At 43.3% G+C, this 16,053-nt stretch overlaps 1 protein-coding gene across 1 annotated transcript; it reads left to right on the top strand.

Moving 5' to 3' along the window:
- Positions 1 to 271: 271 nt before the first annotated feature.
- On the top strand, positions 272 to 5,511 carry CCR4 (C-C motif chemokine receptor 4). The gene is made up of 2 exons (XM_012435472.2): positions 272 to 363; positions 2,353 to 5,511. The coding sequence occupies exon 2, from the start codon at positions 2,404 to 2,406 to the stop codon at positions 3,484 to 3,486; it is 1,083 nt and encodes a 360-aa protein (XP_012290895.1). The 5' UTR covers positions 272 to 363; positions 2,353 to 2,403; the 3' UTR covers positions 3,487 to 5,511.
- The last annotated feature ends 10,542 nt before the right edge of the window (positions 5,512 to 16,053 follow it).

The following is a 16,053-nucleotide window of genomic DNA, read 5'->3' as shown; positions in this document are numbered from 1 at the left end:
ACCCTGTTTCATTAAATAACTTGTTTTTAAAAAAGCTAACAAATACATTTTTAAAAATCTAATAATCTTCCTTTTTAAAAAGAAGCTGATTTCATTTTTTTTCTTAATCTTTTCCTGTCAGAGAACAAACCTTCCTGGCCTTCAGTCTTGGGAAATGAATGACTAATAATCATAATTTTCTGCTTCCTACTTCTATCAAAAAAACCCCACTTGAAGTTAGCACAGTTGGGTGAGAGAGAGAGCTGGTGTTCACAGGAAGCCACAGACTCTTGAGAGGCACCTGTCCTTCTTAGCACCGCACTTCCTGAGCAAGCCTGGCATTACCTCACAGACCTTCCTCAGAGCCGCTTTCAGAAAAGCAAGGTAAGGGGGGACGGGGACATTCTCAGAGCCTAGAGTCACACACTGCTTTCTGGACCTGGCTCAGATGCTCAGCCCCTTGCCGTCTAGGGCTCACAGCCGACACCTACCGTGCAGCCCATACGCCTTCTACCTGTCCCCACACCTCCAGGCCCTCATCTAATGGGCATTCACTTATGCAGAACTCTCCTCCTGCTCACATCTGGCCTGAGTCCACATGCCCTTCTTTTCTTTTCTTTTCTTTTTTTTTTTTTTGAGATGGAGTCTTGCTCTGTCACCCAGCTGGAGTGCAGTGGCGCGATCTCAGCTCACTGCAACCTCCGCCACCTGGGTTCAAGAGATTCCCCTGCCTCAGCCTTCTGAGTAGCTGGGACTACAGGTGTCCACCACCACGCCCAGCTAATTTTTTGTATTTTAGTAGAGACAGAGTTTTACCATGTTGGCCAGGATGGTTTTGATCTCCTGACCTCATGATCCGCCCGCCTTGGCCTCCCAAAGTGCTGGGATTACAGGCATGAGCTACCTTGCCCGGCAGATCATTTTCATAAAAAACCATAACACTTGTCTGCTTCTTGAGAGACTCCCAGGCAAGAAATACCACACACACAAGGCCTACAGAAAAATTCCAGCCACTTACCTGCTGTGTCTCCCATTGTTTTTTCTCCTGATAATTCCCTAACTCCTCAGTCTTGTTTATTCCTTTCATTTTCACTGGTAAAATGATGGAGAAAGACTAGAATTGTTATTCATTCAACAAACTTTTTTGGAGGCTCTGCAATGCAACACGTCTTGGTATCCGTTTGCAGGAGTAAACCAAATCTTTTTTTTCTTTTATTTCTTTTTCTTCTCTTTCTTCTTTTTCTTTTTTTTTTTTTTTGAGACGGGGTTTTATGCTACTACTCAGGTTGAAGTGCAGTGGGTGCCATCATAGCTCACTGCAGCTCTGAACTCCTGCGCTCAAGGGATCCTCCTGCGTTAGTCTCATGAGTAGCTGGGACTATCGGAATATACCACCACATCCACCTAACTTTGAAAACAATTTCTTGTAGAGACAGGGTCTCCCTATGTTGCTCAGGCTGGTGTGGAACTCCTTGGCTCAAATGATCCTCCTGCCTCGGCTCCCAAAGTGCTGAGATTATGGGCGCGAGCCACCGCACGCCCGAATTCTAAAGCTCTTGAGAAACGCAGTTTGGGCATTGGGTGTGTGATGCTGAGGGTTGGGGGAGAGATCGAAGGTGAAAAGGGTTTTAACAAGGAATGTGAGGGTGCCACAAAAGCCTCACCAAGGAAGCAGGGGAGTGGCCTTGAGTATGAATGCCCATCAGTGCTGAATTGCTCTGATACATGTGTGAGCATGTGATTAATTTTAAGATTTCAGCCTCTTTATCTGCCAATTTAGATCAGAAGTGAAGGTGGTTGGGAGTTGGGGGTTTTATTTCTGGCTGCGATGTGTGTTTTCTAGATCCATCAGGCTCAGTCCCACTCTAGCAGGATTCTGTGCATAGAACTGATTTTTGCATCATGCAGTTTGATGATGACCGTGACCACACCTGGCGCCTACCTTGCACGATGATCATGATCTTCATCGAACTGCATATAAAATACCCCCGACTGAGTATCACTTAACTGATTTTGTCATCCCTGAACATGATCTCAGTAACCCCATGTTATGAAATATCTTTTTGAAACACATCTTTGAAGAACACGTGCTTGAAAAGGAGGTTTTACGATTCTCACTTGCAAATAAGAGAACTGAAGCTCCTAGCAGAGAGGTAAGAAAATCAGTGAGTGGCAGAGCTGGAATCTGAAACACATCTGTGTCTGCCTCCAAAGCCCAAGAATGATTTCACCTGGCTGCGGGGCCCTGCGAGAAAGCAAGCCCTTTGTCTCGGGGAGGGCATATACAGACCTGGAGCAAAACAACACGCTCTGCATTTAGCAACACTTTGGTTTATTTTTGTTCTCACATTATTTTGTTCTTCCCCTCATTAGCTGCTTCTGGTTGGGCCCAGACCTGCCTTGAGGAGCCTGTAGAGTTAAAAAATGAACCCCACGGATATAGCAGACACCACCCTCGATGAAAGCATGTACAGCAATTACTATCTGTATGAAAGTATCCCCAAGCCTTGCACCAAAGAAGGCATCAAGGCATTTGGGGAGCTCTTCCTGCCTCCGCTGTACTCCTTGGTTTTTGTGTTTGGTCTGCTGGGAAATTCTGTGGTGGTTCTGGTCCTGTTCAAATACAAGCGGCTCAGGTCCATGACGGACGTGTACCTGCTCAACCTTGCCATCTCTGACCTGCTCTTCGTGTTCTCCCTCCCTTTCTGGGGCTACTACGCAGCAGACCAGTGGGTTTTTGGGTTAGGTCTGTGCAAGATCATTTCCTGGATGTACTTGGTGGGCTTTTACAGTGGCATATTCTTCATCATGCTTATGAGCATTGATAGATACCTGGCAATTGTGCACGCGGTGTTTTCCTTGAGGGCGAGGACCTTGACTTCTGGGGTCGTCACCAGTTTGGCTACCTGGTCAGTGGCTGTGTTCGCCTCCCTTCCGGGCTTTCTGTTCAGCACTTGTTACACTGAGCACAACCATACCTACTGTAAAACCAAGTACTCTCTCAACTCCACGACGTGGAAGGTTCTCAGCTCCCTGGAAATCAACATTCTGGGGTTGGTGATCCCCTTGGGGGTCATGCTGTTTTGCTACTCTATGATCATCAGGACCCTGCAGCACTGTAAAAACGAGAAGAAGAACAAGGCGGTGAAGATGATCTTTGCCGTGGTGGTCCTCTTCCTTGGGTTCTGGACACCTTACAACGTTGTGCTCTTCCTAGAGACCCTGGTGGAGCTAGAAGTCCTTCAGGACTGCACCTTTGAAAGATACCTGGACTATGCCATCCAGGCCACAGAAACTCTGGCTTTTGTTCACTGCTGCCTTAATCCCATCATCTACTTTTTTCTGGGGGAGAAGTTTCGCAAATACATCCTCCAGCTCTTCAAAACCTGCAGGGGGCTTTTTGTGCTCTGCCAATACTGTGGGCTCCTCCAAATTTACTCTGCTGACACCCCCAGCTCATCTTACACGCAGTCCACCCTGGATCATGATCTCCATGATGCTCTGTAGAAAAATGAAAAGGTGAAACGCAGAGTCAATGGACTTTCCACATTGAGAGCTTAGTTAAAATGGTATTTCAGGAAGAGATTCCTGAACCAGTATGAGGAAGAAGGCTTACACCCACTGTGGAAAGACAGCTTCTCATCCTGCAGGCAGCGTTTCCTCTCCCACTGGACAAGTCCAGCCTGGCAAGGGTTCACCTGGGCTGAGGCATCCTTCCTCACACCAGGCTTGCCTGCAGGCATGAGTCAGTCTGAGGAGAACTCCGAGCAGTGTTTGAATGAAGTTGTAGGTAATATTGCAAGGCAAAGACCATTCCCTTCTAACCTGAACTGATGAGTTTTTCCAGAGGGAATTGCAGAGCATTGGCTGATGGAATAAATGGCTACCTTTTGCTGTGGAAAATGGGCGCTCTAATTAATTTCTTGCTTTTGTGGAACAATATAGAAAACTGTTTTTCTAATAATATATCTCAGGCATAGTATATTCCATTGAGCCAAATGTATAAAGAAACAGTTAGCGAGTGATGAAACCAGATCACAATTCTTTATTGTAAAGGATTATCTGTTTGTTAATTGAAGCCAAACTTTTTATACTGATACAAGGATAAGGATATGAAGACATTAGCACGGTCTCATTTCCAAACATGAACTACAAGGCATTCAAAATCTAAACATACTTGTGAAAATTCAAACACAGTTTCTCATTTGTTTGTGGACATGTTTTGTTCTAATTATAACAGATCAATATTAAAAAATTTTAAATCATACATATGCCAAGAATACATTTATTTGAGATCATTTACTTGTTCATTTACTTATTTTTTTTTTTTGAGATAGAGTTTCGCTCTCGTTGCCAGGCTGGAGTGCAATAGCACAATCTCAGCTCACTGCAACCTCTGCCTCCTGGGTTCAAGCGATTCTCCTGCCTCAGCCTCCCGAGTGGCTGGGATTACAGGCATGTGCCACCATGCTCAGCTAATTTTGTATTTTTAGTAGGGATGGGGTTTCTCCATGTTGTTCAGGCTGTTCTTGAACTCCCTACCTCAGGTGATCTGCCCGCCTCGACCTCCCAAAGTGCTGGGATTACAGGTGTGAGCCACTGTGCCCAGCCTCTTTGTTTTTTATTTTTTTTTGAGATGGAGTCTCACTCTGTCACCCAAGCTGGAGTGCAGTGGCATGATCTTGGCTTACTGCAACCTCTGCCTCCCGGGTTCAAGCAATTCTCCTGCCTCAGCCTCCTGAACAGCTGGGATTATAGATGCACACCACCACTCCTGGCTGATTTTTGTATTTTTAGTAGAGATGGGTTTGCACCATGTTGGCCAGGCTGGTCTTGAACTCCTGACCTCAGGTGATCTGCCTGCCTCAGCCTCCCAAAGTGCTGGGATGACAACCATGAGCCATGGTGCCCAGCCAAGGTCTTATTACTTGTTTATAAACTATCCTTTCGTAATTAAAAGTAGAGATTAATAAAGTATGATAATACCTCCTTAATTATTTTGAAGTGCCTGCTACCAACTGAAATAAAAATAATCAACTAAAAGTTATTGTTGACATTATATAAAAATGGTTGTTAAAAAATTATGAAATTGTGAAAAGTATCATTCTCTCTTAAAATATTGGCCCTAGTTTTTAACTTTTGGGTGACTCACAAGTTTGGTCAGTCATTCCTTACAAGTCATTTAAATTATTTAATTAATCCTTTTATACTATTAAGATAAATTGCTATCTCCGTCCTTACAGCCTTAATTCAGCAAAGACTCCAACAAAATCTAGGAGACCTCCAATTCCTCCCAAAACGAAAACCTATCTTGCAAGCTATTAACTGAGTTAACCAGTTAAAAATGCTTCTGTTATGTTTATACATTCCTATATGCGCTACATTTATGAAGAATGCATTTCTAGAAAATTTATTTTCAGAAAAGTGATTTTAAAGAGGGAAAGTTGATGCTGTCTTTATAGAAAATAAAATAAAATAAACTCGTATATAGTCCCACAGAGCATTTTCTCCTGATCGTGTTTGTGTTAGATCTCTTGACGCGGGTGAGAATCAGAGCTGCTGATGTGCCGTTGCTCCACCACATGCTGTAGACGTGAACTTGCCCAAGTGGAGGAATCAAAGTGTTCCCTGTTGCGATCTTCATGTGGGGTTGTGTGTTGCTGTCTTGCTGTAGGGCACTTGGAGATGACAGCAAATAAATTAGGGGGTGGGCGTGGTGGGTCATGCCTGCAATCTCAGCACTTTGGGAGGCTGAGGTGGGCTGATCACTTGAGGTCAAGAGCTTGAGACCTGCCTAGGTCCATCTCTCCTAAAAATTCAAATACTAGCCAGTCGTGGTGGTGGACGCCTGTAATCCCAGCTACTTCAGAGGCTGAGGCATGGCAATTGATTGAACCTGGGAGGCGGAGGCCGCAGTGAGCCGAGATTGTGCCACTGCACCACTGCACTCCAGCCTGGGCGACAGAGCAAGACTCTGTCTCAAAAAAAAAAAAAAAAAAAGAAAGAAAACCTCTGTGAGGTGGGCTGCTATCTGCCAAATCTAGTTCTGCATTCCTCTGTTAGTCTGAGCATGTTACTTTTCTCTCTTAGCCTCAGTGTCCTCTTCTGTAAAACATACTTTAGAGGGACTGAAAAAAAAAAAAAGATGAGAATATAAAGCACCCATGTTCCTAGGTCATAGCTAAAGGAGAGTTTTGGATCTGCATAATCAGAAGCTGCCTCTCTTTTCCCGGTAGAGCTTTTAATTTTATTCATTTAATCACAGTGAGACAGAAACTTTAGGGCACCAAAAGACAAAGACTGGTCAAAGGGGCTTTACTGTCCTTCATTTCCATCACAGGCTGGATCAAGCAATGGTGAGGTGCAATCCAAGTGGCTGTCATATCTCGCTTGAGGATAGGTCTTTCGTTTCCTCAAAGTCAGTCAGAGCTCCCCTTATTCCAAAGTTGGAGAGAATATTCCCCTCAGGACAGGAATGTAGACCCTCTGGTGCCATCCAACCATAACCCTCTTAGAACATTCAAAAGAAAGTTTCTTCCCATTCAACAAAACACCCATAAAAAGAAAGCCGGCATGATTATTTCCCTTTTTTTCTCCTTCCTTCCTTCCTTCCTTCCTTCCTTCCTTCTTTCCTTCCTTCTTTCCTTCCTTCCTCCCTTCCTCCCTTCCTTCCTTCCTTCTCTCTCTCTCTTTTTCTTTTTTTCTTTCTTGAGATGGAGTCTCGCTCTGTCACCCAGGCTAGACTGCAATGGCATGCTACAACCTCCACCTCCCGGGTTCAAGTGATTCTCCTGGCTCAGCCTCCCAAGTAGCTGGGATTACAGGCATGCGCCACATACCCAGCTAATTTTTGTAGTTTTAGTAGAGAAGGGGTTTCTCCATGTTGGTCAGGCTGGTCTCGAACTCCTGACCTCAAGTGATCTGCCTGCCTTGGCCTCCCAAAGTGCTGGGATTACAGGTATGAGCCACCGTGCCCAGCCAGCCAGCGTGATTCCTAAACAAAGATGAGTTTAACTCTGAGTTTTCAGACATTAGACTCATGTCTTTCTTGCTGCAACGTGTCTAGCCTGTAATTTGCTTAGGAACAATAGAAGTGGGTTTGCTTTTGGGGTGATGTAAATGCTTTGGAACTAGATAGAAGGCTGGCTGCACAATGTTGTGAATGCACTACGTGCTACTCGAGTGTACATTTAAAAATGGTTCATTTTCTATTACGTGAATTTTATCTCAACAACAACAGCAAGAATGATAGGAACTAGTCCAGCCAACATCTGTCCCATAGTAGGCTCTCAAGTTCTGTTGAATAAACAAATTAATTTCATCTGCTTCTCATGAGAAGAAATAATACAGGGTGAAGCCTAAGGGTCTTTAGACCTTGAGGATGATTACTTGCAAGAAACTCTCCTAACAATTTGGAAGTATTTCTGTTGTAATAGTTGTCTATTTTGTGCCAAGAAGATTGCTAGTTTATGGAAAGAATAAAGGAATAAAGGAGTAAGTTCTGCCATTCACAGAATTCAGAGTCTGATAAAGAAAACAGACCGGGCACAGTGGCTAACGCCTATAATCCCAGTACTTTAGGAGGCCGAGACGGGCAGATCACAAGGTCAGGAGTTTGAGATCAGCCTGACCAACATGGTGAAACCCTGTCTCTACTAAAATACAAAAATTAGCTGGGTGTAGTGGTGCATGCCTGTTGTCCCAGCTACTTGGGAGGCCGAAGCAGGAGAATCGCTTGAACCCGGGAGGCGGAGCTTGCAGTGAGCCGAGATCGTGCCATTGCACTCCAGCCTGGGTGACAGAGTGAGACTCCATCTCAAAAAAAAAAAAAAAAAAGAAAAGGAAAAAAAACCACAAACACAGGACTAACTATATTGCAAGCAAGACAAATATGTTAATAGAGCCACAAGAAAGATTCTCTGGGGCTCCAGAGGAAGGAGAAGTTGATTAATTTCAAATTCTCATAATATGATTAGCTCTAGAGGTAGACCTTGTAGGAGAGGCATGATTTGATGAAGGGAAGGAGGAAGGGCTCTCTAGGCTCATGAAACAGCATCTGAAAGGCGGAGTGGTGTTCAGAGAGCACTGTGTGGCCGGGGGTAGTAGTAGCGTTTCTCGTAAAGTACATGGGAGTGGGGCAGTGGAGCAAAGTCGGGAAAGGTGAGACCAAAGAAAAGTACAGACCTAAGAGGCGGCAGCCTTGAGTTATGGACTGAATCAGCTGCCATCCTGCCGGGGGCGTTAAGGGGAGCTGTGCACACACCCACCAGTTCAGGACTGAAGCACTCAGTCCTGAACCCATTGCAGGAACCCACTACCATGCCCAGCTAGTTTATATATATATATATATATATATATGCATTTTTTTTGGTAGAGACGGGGTTTCACCATCTTGGCCAGGCTGGTTTTGAGCTCCTGACCTCTTGATCCACTTGCCTCAGCCTCCCAAAGTGGTGGAATTACAGGCGCAAGCCACCTCACCCAGCCCTGATAACATTTTTTAAAAAACAACCAAACTTTGCTTCCCTGTGATGTCACCTATTGGTCCAAGGGGCCTTTCTACTGTTATTATGTGTGACACCCTGAATATTTGGGGGAAAAAAAAATTCCTGATACTCTACTAGGTATCAGGAATGTTGGCCCTGATAGCTTTCAGCTGATCTCCCTTCAGGACTCATCCTCCCTGGGGGCAGCTCATATTCAGTGACTGGATAATGAGGAGATACAAGCGCCTGCCCCTTGCCTAGATTTGGGATTGCTACTCCAGAGCTGCCATAAGATTAGCTGAGGCCTCTGTTGCAACTACGTCGCTGTTCAACTTTTCCTACTGTCCAATCTGCTTTCTTTATGCCCTTAGTGTGGTTTCCAAGAGGACTCCCCACTAAATCTCCTGCATGCTAATCTCAGAGTCTCGGAGCATGCTTGCAGAATCCTAATCTAAAACAGGGACTTTCTGATCACACTGGGGACAAGGGAGCACCTCACATAAATGGAAACTGACCCGTGAGCAGGAAAATCAGGAGACATAATGTGCACTGGGGATGTCCTTCATTCATTGCCCTCTAACCATCAACCTCACCTCAACTTTGGCTCCTCTGCTTTCCTTTACTCAGTCGCACTTTGGCCCCATAATTTGCCTGTCCCCAGCCCTGAGGCATCTTTTCCTACACACCTTATTCCTGTTACAGTCACAGCCCGTCTCTACTCCTGGTCATGCCACAACCACCTGTCATCCTAGATCCTGTCCCCTACATTCAGTCAGAGGCTGTCCACTCCATCTCCATCCTTTCTTTACTCAAATGAACCAGACATAAGCTCTACCCATTTTTGTGGTCAAGCTTTACCCCTTGAAAGCTTACTATTTAATAGCTCCAAATTCCCCTTTAAGAAAATCAGACATCCTAGTGCTTTTATATATTGACACTCATTTTACCCTCTTCTTAAAGGAGATGAGGTTGATTTTATTATTCCAAGAAATCGCGGTTCAGGAGAAACAATATTTTAATCATGAATTAGACTCACTCCACCAAAAATACCAGCCACCTAACTGCCTAGTAAAATAGCTAGCACAAAGCTCAATTACTTTTTACTGAATGAGTGGTTTTCCCTATCTCTTAATCAAGTACTCTACACTGGCAATTCAGTTTTCTATTTAACCACACAAAGTCCACTAGTCCTATCTCCAAAATCCCCATTGTGCTTCTAATAAGACTTTATGTAACCAAGTTCAAAGATAGACTGAATTCTTCCAGAAATACTGGTGGGCTTTAAGTCAAGCATTACTTTATTAAGAATTTTCGTATTGAATGTAACTGCAAAAGTCTGCATTTTCACCTTTTCTGAGAAATTGTGAAATAGCAAGAAGAATGAATTCTAAAACCCCCAAACTCCATTTGCATGAAACTGGGAGACAGAGATCATTTTCAGACTCCAGAATATCTGGTGGTCTGCCCAAAGCAGCTGAGGTCAGGCAGAACCTGTGTGGGAAGGGGTGAAGTGCAGGGCTGTGAGCAGTGCAGCAGGGACGGACGTCAGCAACACACCAAAGGCATTTCCTGAGCGGAGGGTACACCGTGCGGTGCAGGAAGGGAGGTGATCAGGACTTGGGTCAGAAGTTTTCCTGGCCCAATTTGGTTCAGAGAAGCAGGGGAGGCAGGTTTGTCAAATTTCGGATTTGCAGGAGGCAGACAGTCCGTGTCTGTGGCAGCAGGAAAGAAGAGAGCCATCGGGTTGGGAAGCCAGCTGGCCTGGAAACTACTGCCATCGCCTGCCTTCTAGGCAGAAACACAAACGTAAACACATTGAACAATGCAAAGAAATACTAAGAAAAATGACAGAATGCTAGAGAAATACAGGAAAATACAAAGGATTTCATTATCATGATAAAATATGTCTATCTCAGCTGAAAAGGCTTCATGAGCCACTCCAGAGCCATTCCAGCTAAAATCAGGAAAGAATGCCTGTGATCACCACTTCTATGTAACATTGCCCTGGAGAGACCAGCTCCACAAGGTAAGGGTAATAAAGTAGAGGTATAGATATTGGCAGTGGCTCACACCTGTAATCTCAGCACTTTGGGAGGCCGAGGCAGGCGGATCACTGAAGGTCAGGAGTTTGAGACCAGCCTGGCCAACATGGTAAAACCCCGTCTACTAAAAATACAAAAATTAGCAGTGTGTGGTGGTGTGCGCCTGTAGTCCCAGCTACTTGGGAGGCTGAGGCAGGAGAATTGCTTGAACCTGGGAGGCAGAGGTTGCAGTGAGCCGAGATCGTGCCACTGCACTTCAGCCTGGATGACAGAGCAAGACTTGGTCTTCACAAAAAAAAAGAAAGAGAGAGAGAGAAAGAAAAACAGAAAGAAAGGCAGAAAGACAAGGAAAGAAAGAAAAGAAGGAAAGAAAAAGAGAAGGAAAGAGAGAGAAAGGAACTGGAATAGGACATTCTACAAAACAGCTGGCAAGTACCCATCGAAACTGAAGACATCAAGAAGCAAAAAGAGTCTGAGAAGTTGCTGGCTGTGCACAGTGGCTCACACCTGTAATCCCAGCACTTTGGGAGGCTGAGGCGGGAGGATCATCTGAGGTCAGGAGTTTGAGACCATCCTGGCCAACATGGTGAAACCCCGTCTCTACTAGAAATACAAAAATCAGCCACGTGTGGTGGCATGTGCCTATAATCCCAGCTACTTGGTACTTGGGAGGCTGAGGCAGGAGAATCACCTAAACCTGGGAGGCAGAGGTTGCAGTGAGCCGAGATCATGTCAGTGCACTCCAGCCTGGGAGACAGAGTGAGACTACGTCTCAAAAAAAAAAAAAAAAAGAGTCTGAGAAGCTGTCACAGCCAAGAGGAGCCTAAGGAGACAACTAAATGTCATTAGTTCTGGAAGAGAAAATGGACATTAGCTAAAAATTAAGGAAACACGAACAAATAATGGACATTAGTTAATAATAATGTATCAATATTGGTTCAGTAAGTGTAACAAATGTAGCATTCTAATAAGGGGAAATGTGACATGCGGTAAAAGGGAACTTTCTGTACTATCTTCACCAGTTTTCTGGAAATCTAAAACTGTTCTAAAATATAAAGTTTATTTAAAAAATTGGAAAGGAGAAGGGATGATACTGTTGACTAATTGGAAAACCCAAGAGAATTACCTGAAAAACTATTATTAACAATAAGATAATTATGCAAGTTAGTAAGGGACGATATTAATACATCAAACTCAATTACATTTATATTTACAAATAACAATCAGAAGATATGGTGGAATAACAGACCCACATATGAAAGAGAATAGAAATAAATCCTAATTAAAATATATATTATCTATACATATGTATGAAATAGATAGAAAACATATGGGAACAACTTACTGTAACACACTATTACAGTACTAGACCAGAAAAGGCCTTATACAAGAAGGCTCAATGGTATTAAAAACGCCAGTTCTTTTCAGTTAAATTCAGTTAAATTATCAAATTCAATGTTCTTTAAGACATATTTTATAAATTACATACACCCATTTAAAAGTTTACCTGGCCAGGCACGGTGGCTCATGCCTGTGATCCCAGCACTTTGGGAGGTCGAAATGCGCAGATCATGAGGTCAGGAGTTCGAGACCAGCCAGGCCAATTTGGTAAAACCCCGTCTCTACTAAAATATAAAAAAAATTTGCCGGGCATGATGGTGCATGCCTGCAGTCCCAGCTACTTGGGAGGCTGAGGCAGGAGAATCACTTGAACCCGGGAGGCAGAGGCTGCAGTGAGCCGAGGTTGCACTGCTGAACTCCAGCTTGGGCAACAGAGCAAGATTCCGTCTCAAAAAATAACTGTTTATGTGAGAATGAACAAAAAAAGAATAGCCAGGACCACTCTGAAAAAGATGAGCAATGAGGATATGCATATTACAAATTAATATGTATGTTAAATTAATTAGCTAATTAAAATATAATGGCAATGTTACAGAAAGTCAAGTGAAACAGAATGGGAAATCTAGTTAGTATGAGATCAATACACGTGAGAATCGAGTGCACATTAAAGATGGCAACTTAAATAAAGAAAGAAATACAACAGATTATTTATTCAGAAGTGGGCCAAAATGTATTGGCATCTGGGAAAAAAAAATCAGCTTGATTCATATGTCACACTATACATGGTTAAATTCCAAAGAGAAAAAACATTTAAATATAAAAATTAGAATGATCAAAGTTCTAAAAGAAAGCATGGGAGAATTTCTTCATAATTTGGGCAGAGGGCAAGGCCTTTCTAAAAATAACTCAAAATTCAGAAACCATAAAGCAAAAGATTCATAAATTCAACTATGTGAATTAAAAATATGCATGCCAAAAACGTCAAAGGAAAAGTCAAAAGACAAATGACAAACAGGGTCATTTGATTGCAGTTAAATGCAATTGAACTTTTTTCTAATTACCAAGTGGCACACGGATGTTTGTTACGTTATTCTTGGTACTTTTCGATATGGTTGAAATGCTTAATAATAAGTAAATTAATGTATACCCATACTATGAAATATGGTGCCATTAAAGAGAATAACTTGGCTGAGCGCAGTGGCTCATGCCTGTAATCCCAGCACTTTGAGAGGCCGAGGTGGGTGGATTACAAGGTCAGGAGTTCAAGACCAGCCTGACCAACATGGTGAAACCCTGTCTCTACTAAAAATACAAAAATTAGCCAGGCGTGGTGGCGTGCGCCTGTAATCCCAGCTACTTGGGAGACTGAGGCAGGAGAATCGCTTGAACCTGGGAGGCAGAGGTTGCAATGAGCTGAGATAGCGCCACCGTACTCCAGCCTGGGTGACAGAACAAGACTCCATCTCAAAAAACAAACAAAAAAGAATATGCCATTCACAAATGTCCATAATATCTTAAGTGCATTTTGAAAACCTGGAAGGATAAACCCCAAATGGTTAGGCATTTTATAGAGGAAAGAATTATGCTTTATACATTCTAGGCTTCTTTATTTCTTTAAGAAAATATGCATTACTTTCATAATCTGCCAAGGCAGTACTGATATTTCCATTTTAGAAAAAAAAAAGGAGAACTTTGTGATGATGGAGAATTGACTAACCACACAGAGATATTCTAGAATATAGGGCTCCCAGGTGACTTGAGCATGTGGATGTCATACTGATATAACACCTGACTGCAGAGATGTGCAGTGCTTTGAAGAAGATGCTGATGTCAGTCCTGAGGATAGATAGCTGAGTTTATGGTATGAGATAGATACACGATAGTGTGCTGGAGCCTGCAGAATGTTTTAATTTTTTTTTTTTTTTTTTTTTTTTTTGAGATGGAGTTTTGCTCTTGGCTCACTGCAACCTCCACCTCCTGGATTCAAGTGATTCTCCTGCCTCAGCCTCCCAAGTAGCTGGGACTACAGGTGTACACCACCACGTCCAGCTAATTTTTTGTATTTTTAGTAGAGATGATGTTTCACCATGTTGGCCAGGTTGGTCTTGAATTCCTGACCTCATGATCCGCCCGCCTTAGCCTCCCAAAGTGCTGAGATTACAGGCATGAGCCACCACGCCCAGCAAATGTTTGAATTCTTTTGATCATACATGATATAAACAGACTATCATTGGAGGCCAGCAAGCAGGAAAAAGATCTGCACCGAGACTAGACTGTACAACCACCTCTTTGTGGTTACCTTGCTTAGGGAGATTTCTCCTAATTATTTTGATGTCACAAGAAAAATGTCACATGCACATAAAGTAAACGATGGTTCGCATGGAGGATTGTGTGGTCTAGTTGGGCTCCTCTTCATGGAATGACCAAGGAAGAATTTGAGGGAGTTTGTGCAGTGGACAAAGGGTGAATATATGAGGGAATGAATTTGAGTTGTAAATACAAGAGTTGTTTCTAATCTGAGTCCTTAAGAACCTCTTCAAGGTTACAGGTCTGTTCATTCCATTACTAGAAGAACTTCCAATTAAGGCATAGTAAGAAGTTCACAGTTTAGGGATCTTTCTGTTTTACAAAACTCATCGAAACGTGATAGATAATATATAACAACAGAAATCTGATTGACTACTGGGTACAAATGCCACTTTGAAAAACTGTTAGACGGGAGGCCGAGGTGGGTGAACCACGAGGTCAAGAGATCAAGACCATCCTGGCCAACATGGTGAAACCCCGTCTCTACTAAAAAAATACAAAAATTAGCTGGGCGTGGTGGCACACACCTGTAGTCCCAGCTACTCGGGAGGCTGAGGCAGGAGAATTGCTTGAACCTAGGAGGCGGAGATTTCAGTGAGCCGAGATTGTGCCACTGCACTCCAGCCTGGCACCTGGTGACAGAGCAAGACTCTGTCTCAAAAAAAAAAAAGAAAAACTATTAGACAATTCTGTGTAAAGTTATATACCTATTTTATGATTCAAGAATTCTACACCTACGTATTGACCCAAGAGAAATGAAAACGTTGGCCCATAAAATGACTTGTTCAAGAATGTTGGTAACATCATACTTGATATGATTTGGCTATGTCCTCACCCAAATCTCATCTTGAATTGTAGCTCCCACAATCCCCACGTGTCATGGGAGGGACACAGAGGGAGGTAATTGACTTGTGAGGGTAGGTTTTTCCCATGCTGTTCTTGTGATAGTGAATAAGTCTCATGAGCTCTGATGGTTTTATAAAGGGAAGTTTTCCACACACACTCTCTTGCCTGCCACCAAATAAGATGTGCTTTTGCTTCTTTTTTGCCTTCTGCCATGATCATGAGGCCTCCCCAGTCATGTGGAACTGTGAGTCCATTAAACCTCTTTCCTTTAAAAATTACCCAGTCTCAGGTATATCCTTATTAGCAGCATGAGAACAGACTAATACGGCAAATTGGTACCAGGTAGTGGGGCACTGCTGTAAAGATGCCTGAAAATGTGGAAGCAACTCTGGAACTGGGTAACAGGCAGAGGTTGGAACAGTTTGGACGGCTCAGAAGAAGACAGGAACATGTGGGAAAGTTTGAAACTTCCTGGAGACTTGTTGAATGGCTTAGACCAAAATGTTGATAGTGACATGGACAATAAAGCCCAGGCTGAGGTGGTCTCAGATGGAAATGAGGAATTTCTTGGATATTGGAGCAAAGGTGACTCTTGTTATACTTGAGCAAAGAGACTGGTGGCATTTTACTCCTGGCCTAGAGATCTATGGAACATTGAAATTGAGAGAGATGATTTAGGGTATCTGGTGGAAGAAATGTCTGAGCAGCAAAGTGGTTCAAGAAGAAGCAGAGAATAAAAATTTGGAAAATTTGCAGATTGATGATGCAATAGAAAAGAAAAACTCATTTTCTGGGAAAAAATCCAAGCCTGCTGCAGAAGTTTGCTAAGTAACAGGGAGCCAAATGTTATTCACCAAGATAATGTAAACAGTGTCTCCAAGGGATGTCAGAGACCTTTGTGTCAACCCCTGCCATTACAGGCCTGGAGGCCTAGGAGGGTACAGTGGTTTCCTGGGCCAGTTCCAGGACCCCCTGCTGTGTATAGCTTAGGTACTTGGTGCCCTGCATCCCAGCCACTCCAGCCAGGGCTAAAAGGGGCCAAGGTATAGCTT

The sequence above is a fragment of the Aotus nancymaae genome, unplaced genomic scaffold (genome assembly GCF_030222135.1).
Source record: "Aotus nancymaae isolate 86718 unplaced genomic scaffold, 86718_ANA_hifiasm-v0.15.2.pri h1tg000019l, whole genome shotgun sequence".
Taxonomy (NCBI): domain Eukaryota; kingdom Metazoa; phylum Chordata; class Mammalia; order Primates; family Aotidae; genus Aotus; species Aotus nancymaae.
The sequence above is the reverse complement of the archived record's forward strand: the minus strand, read 5'-3'. Positions and strand labels throughout refer to the sequence as shown.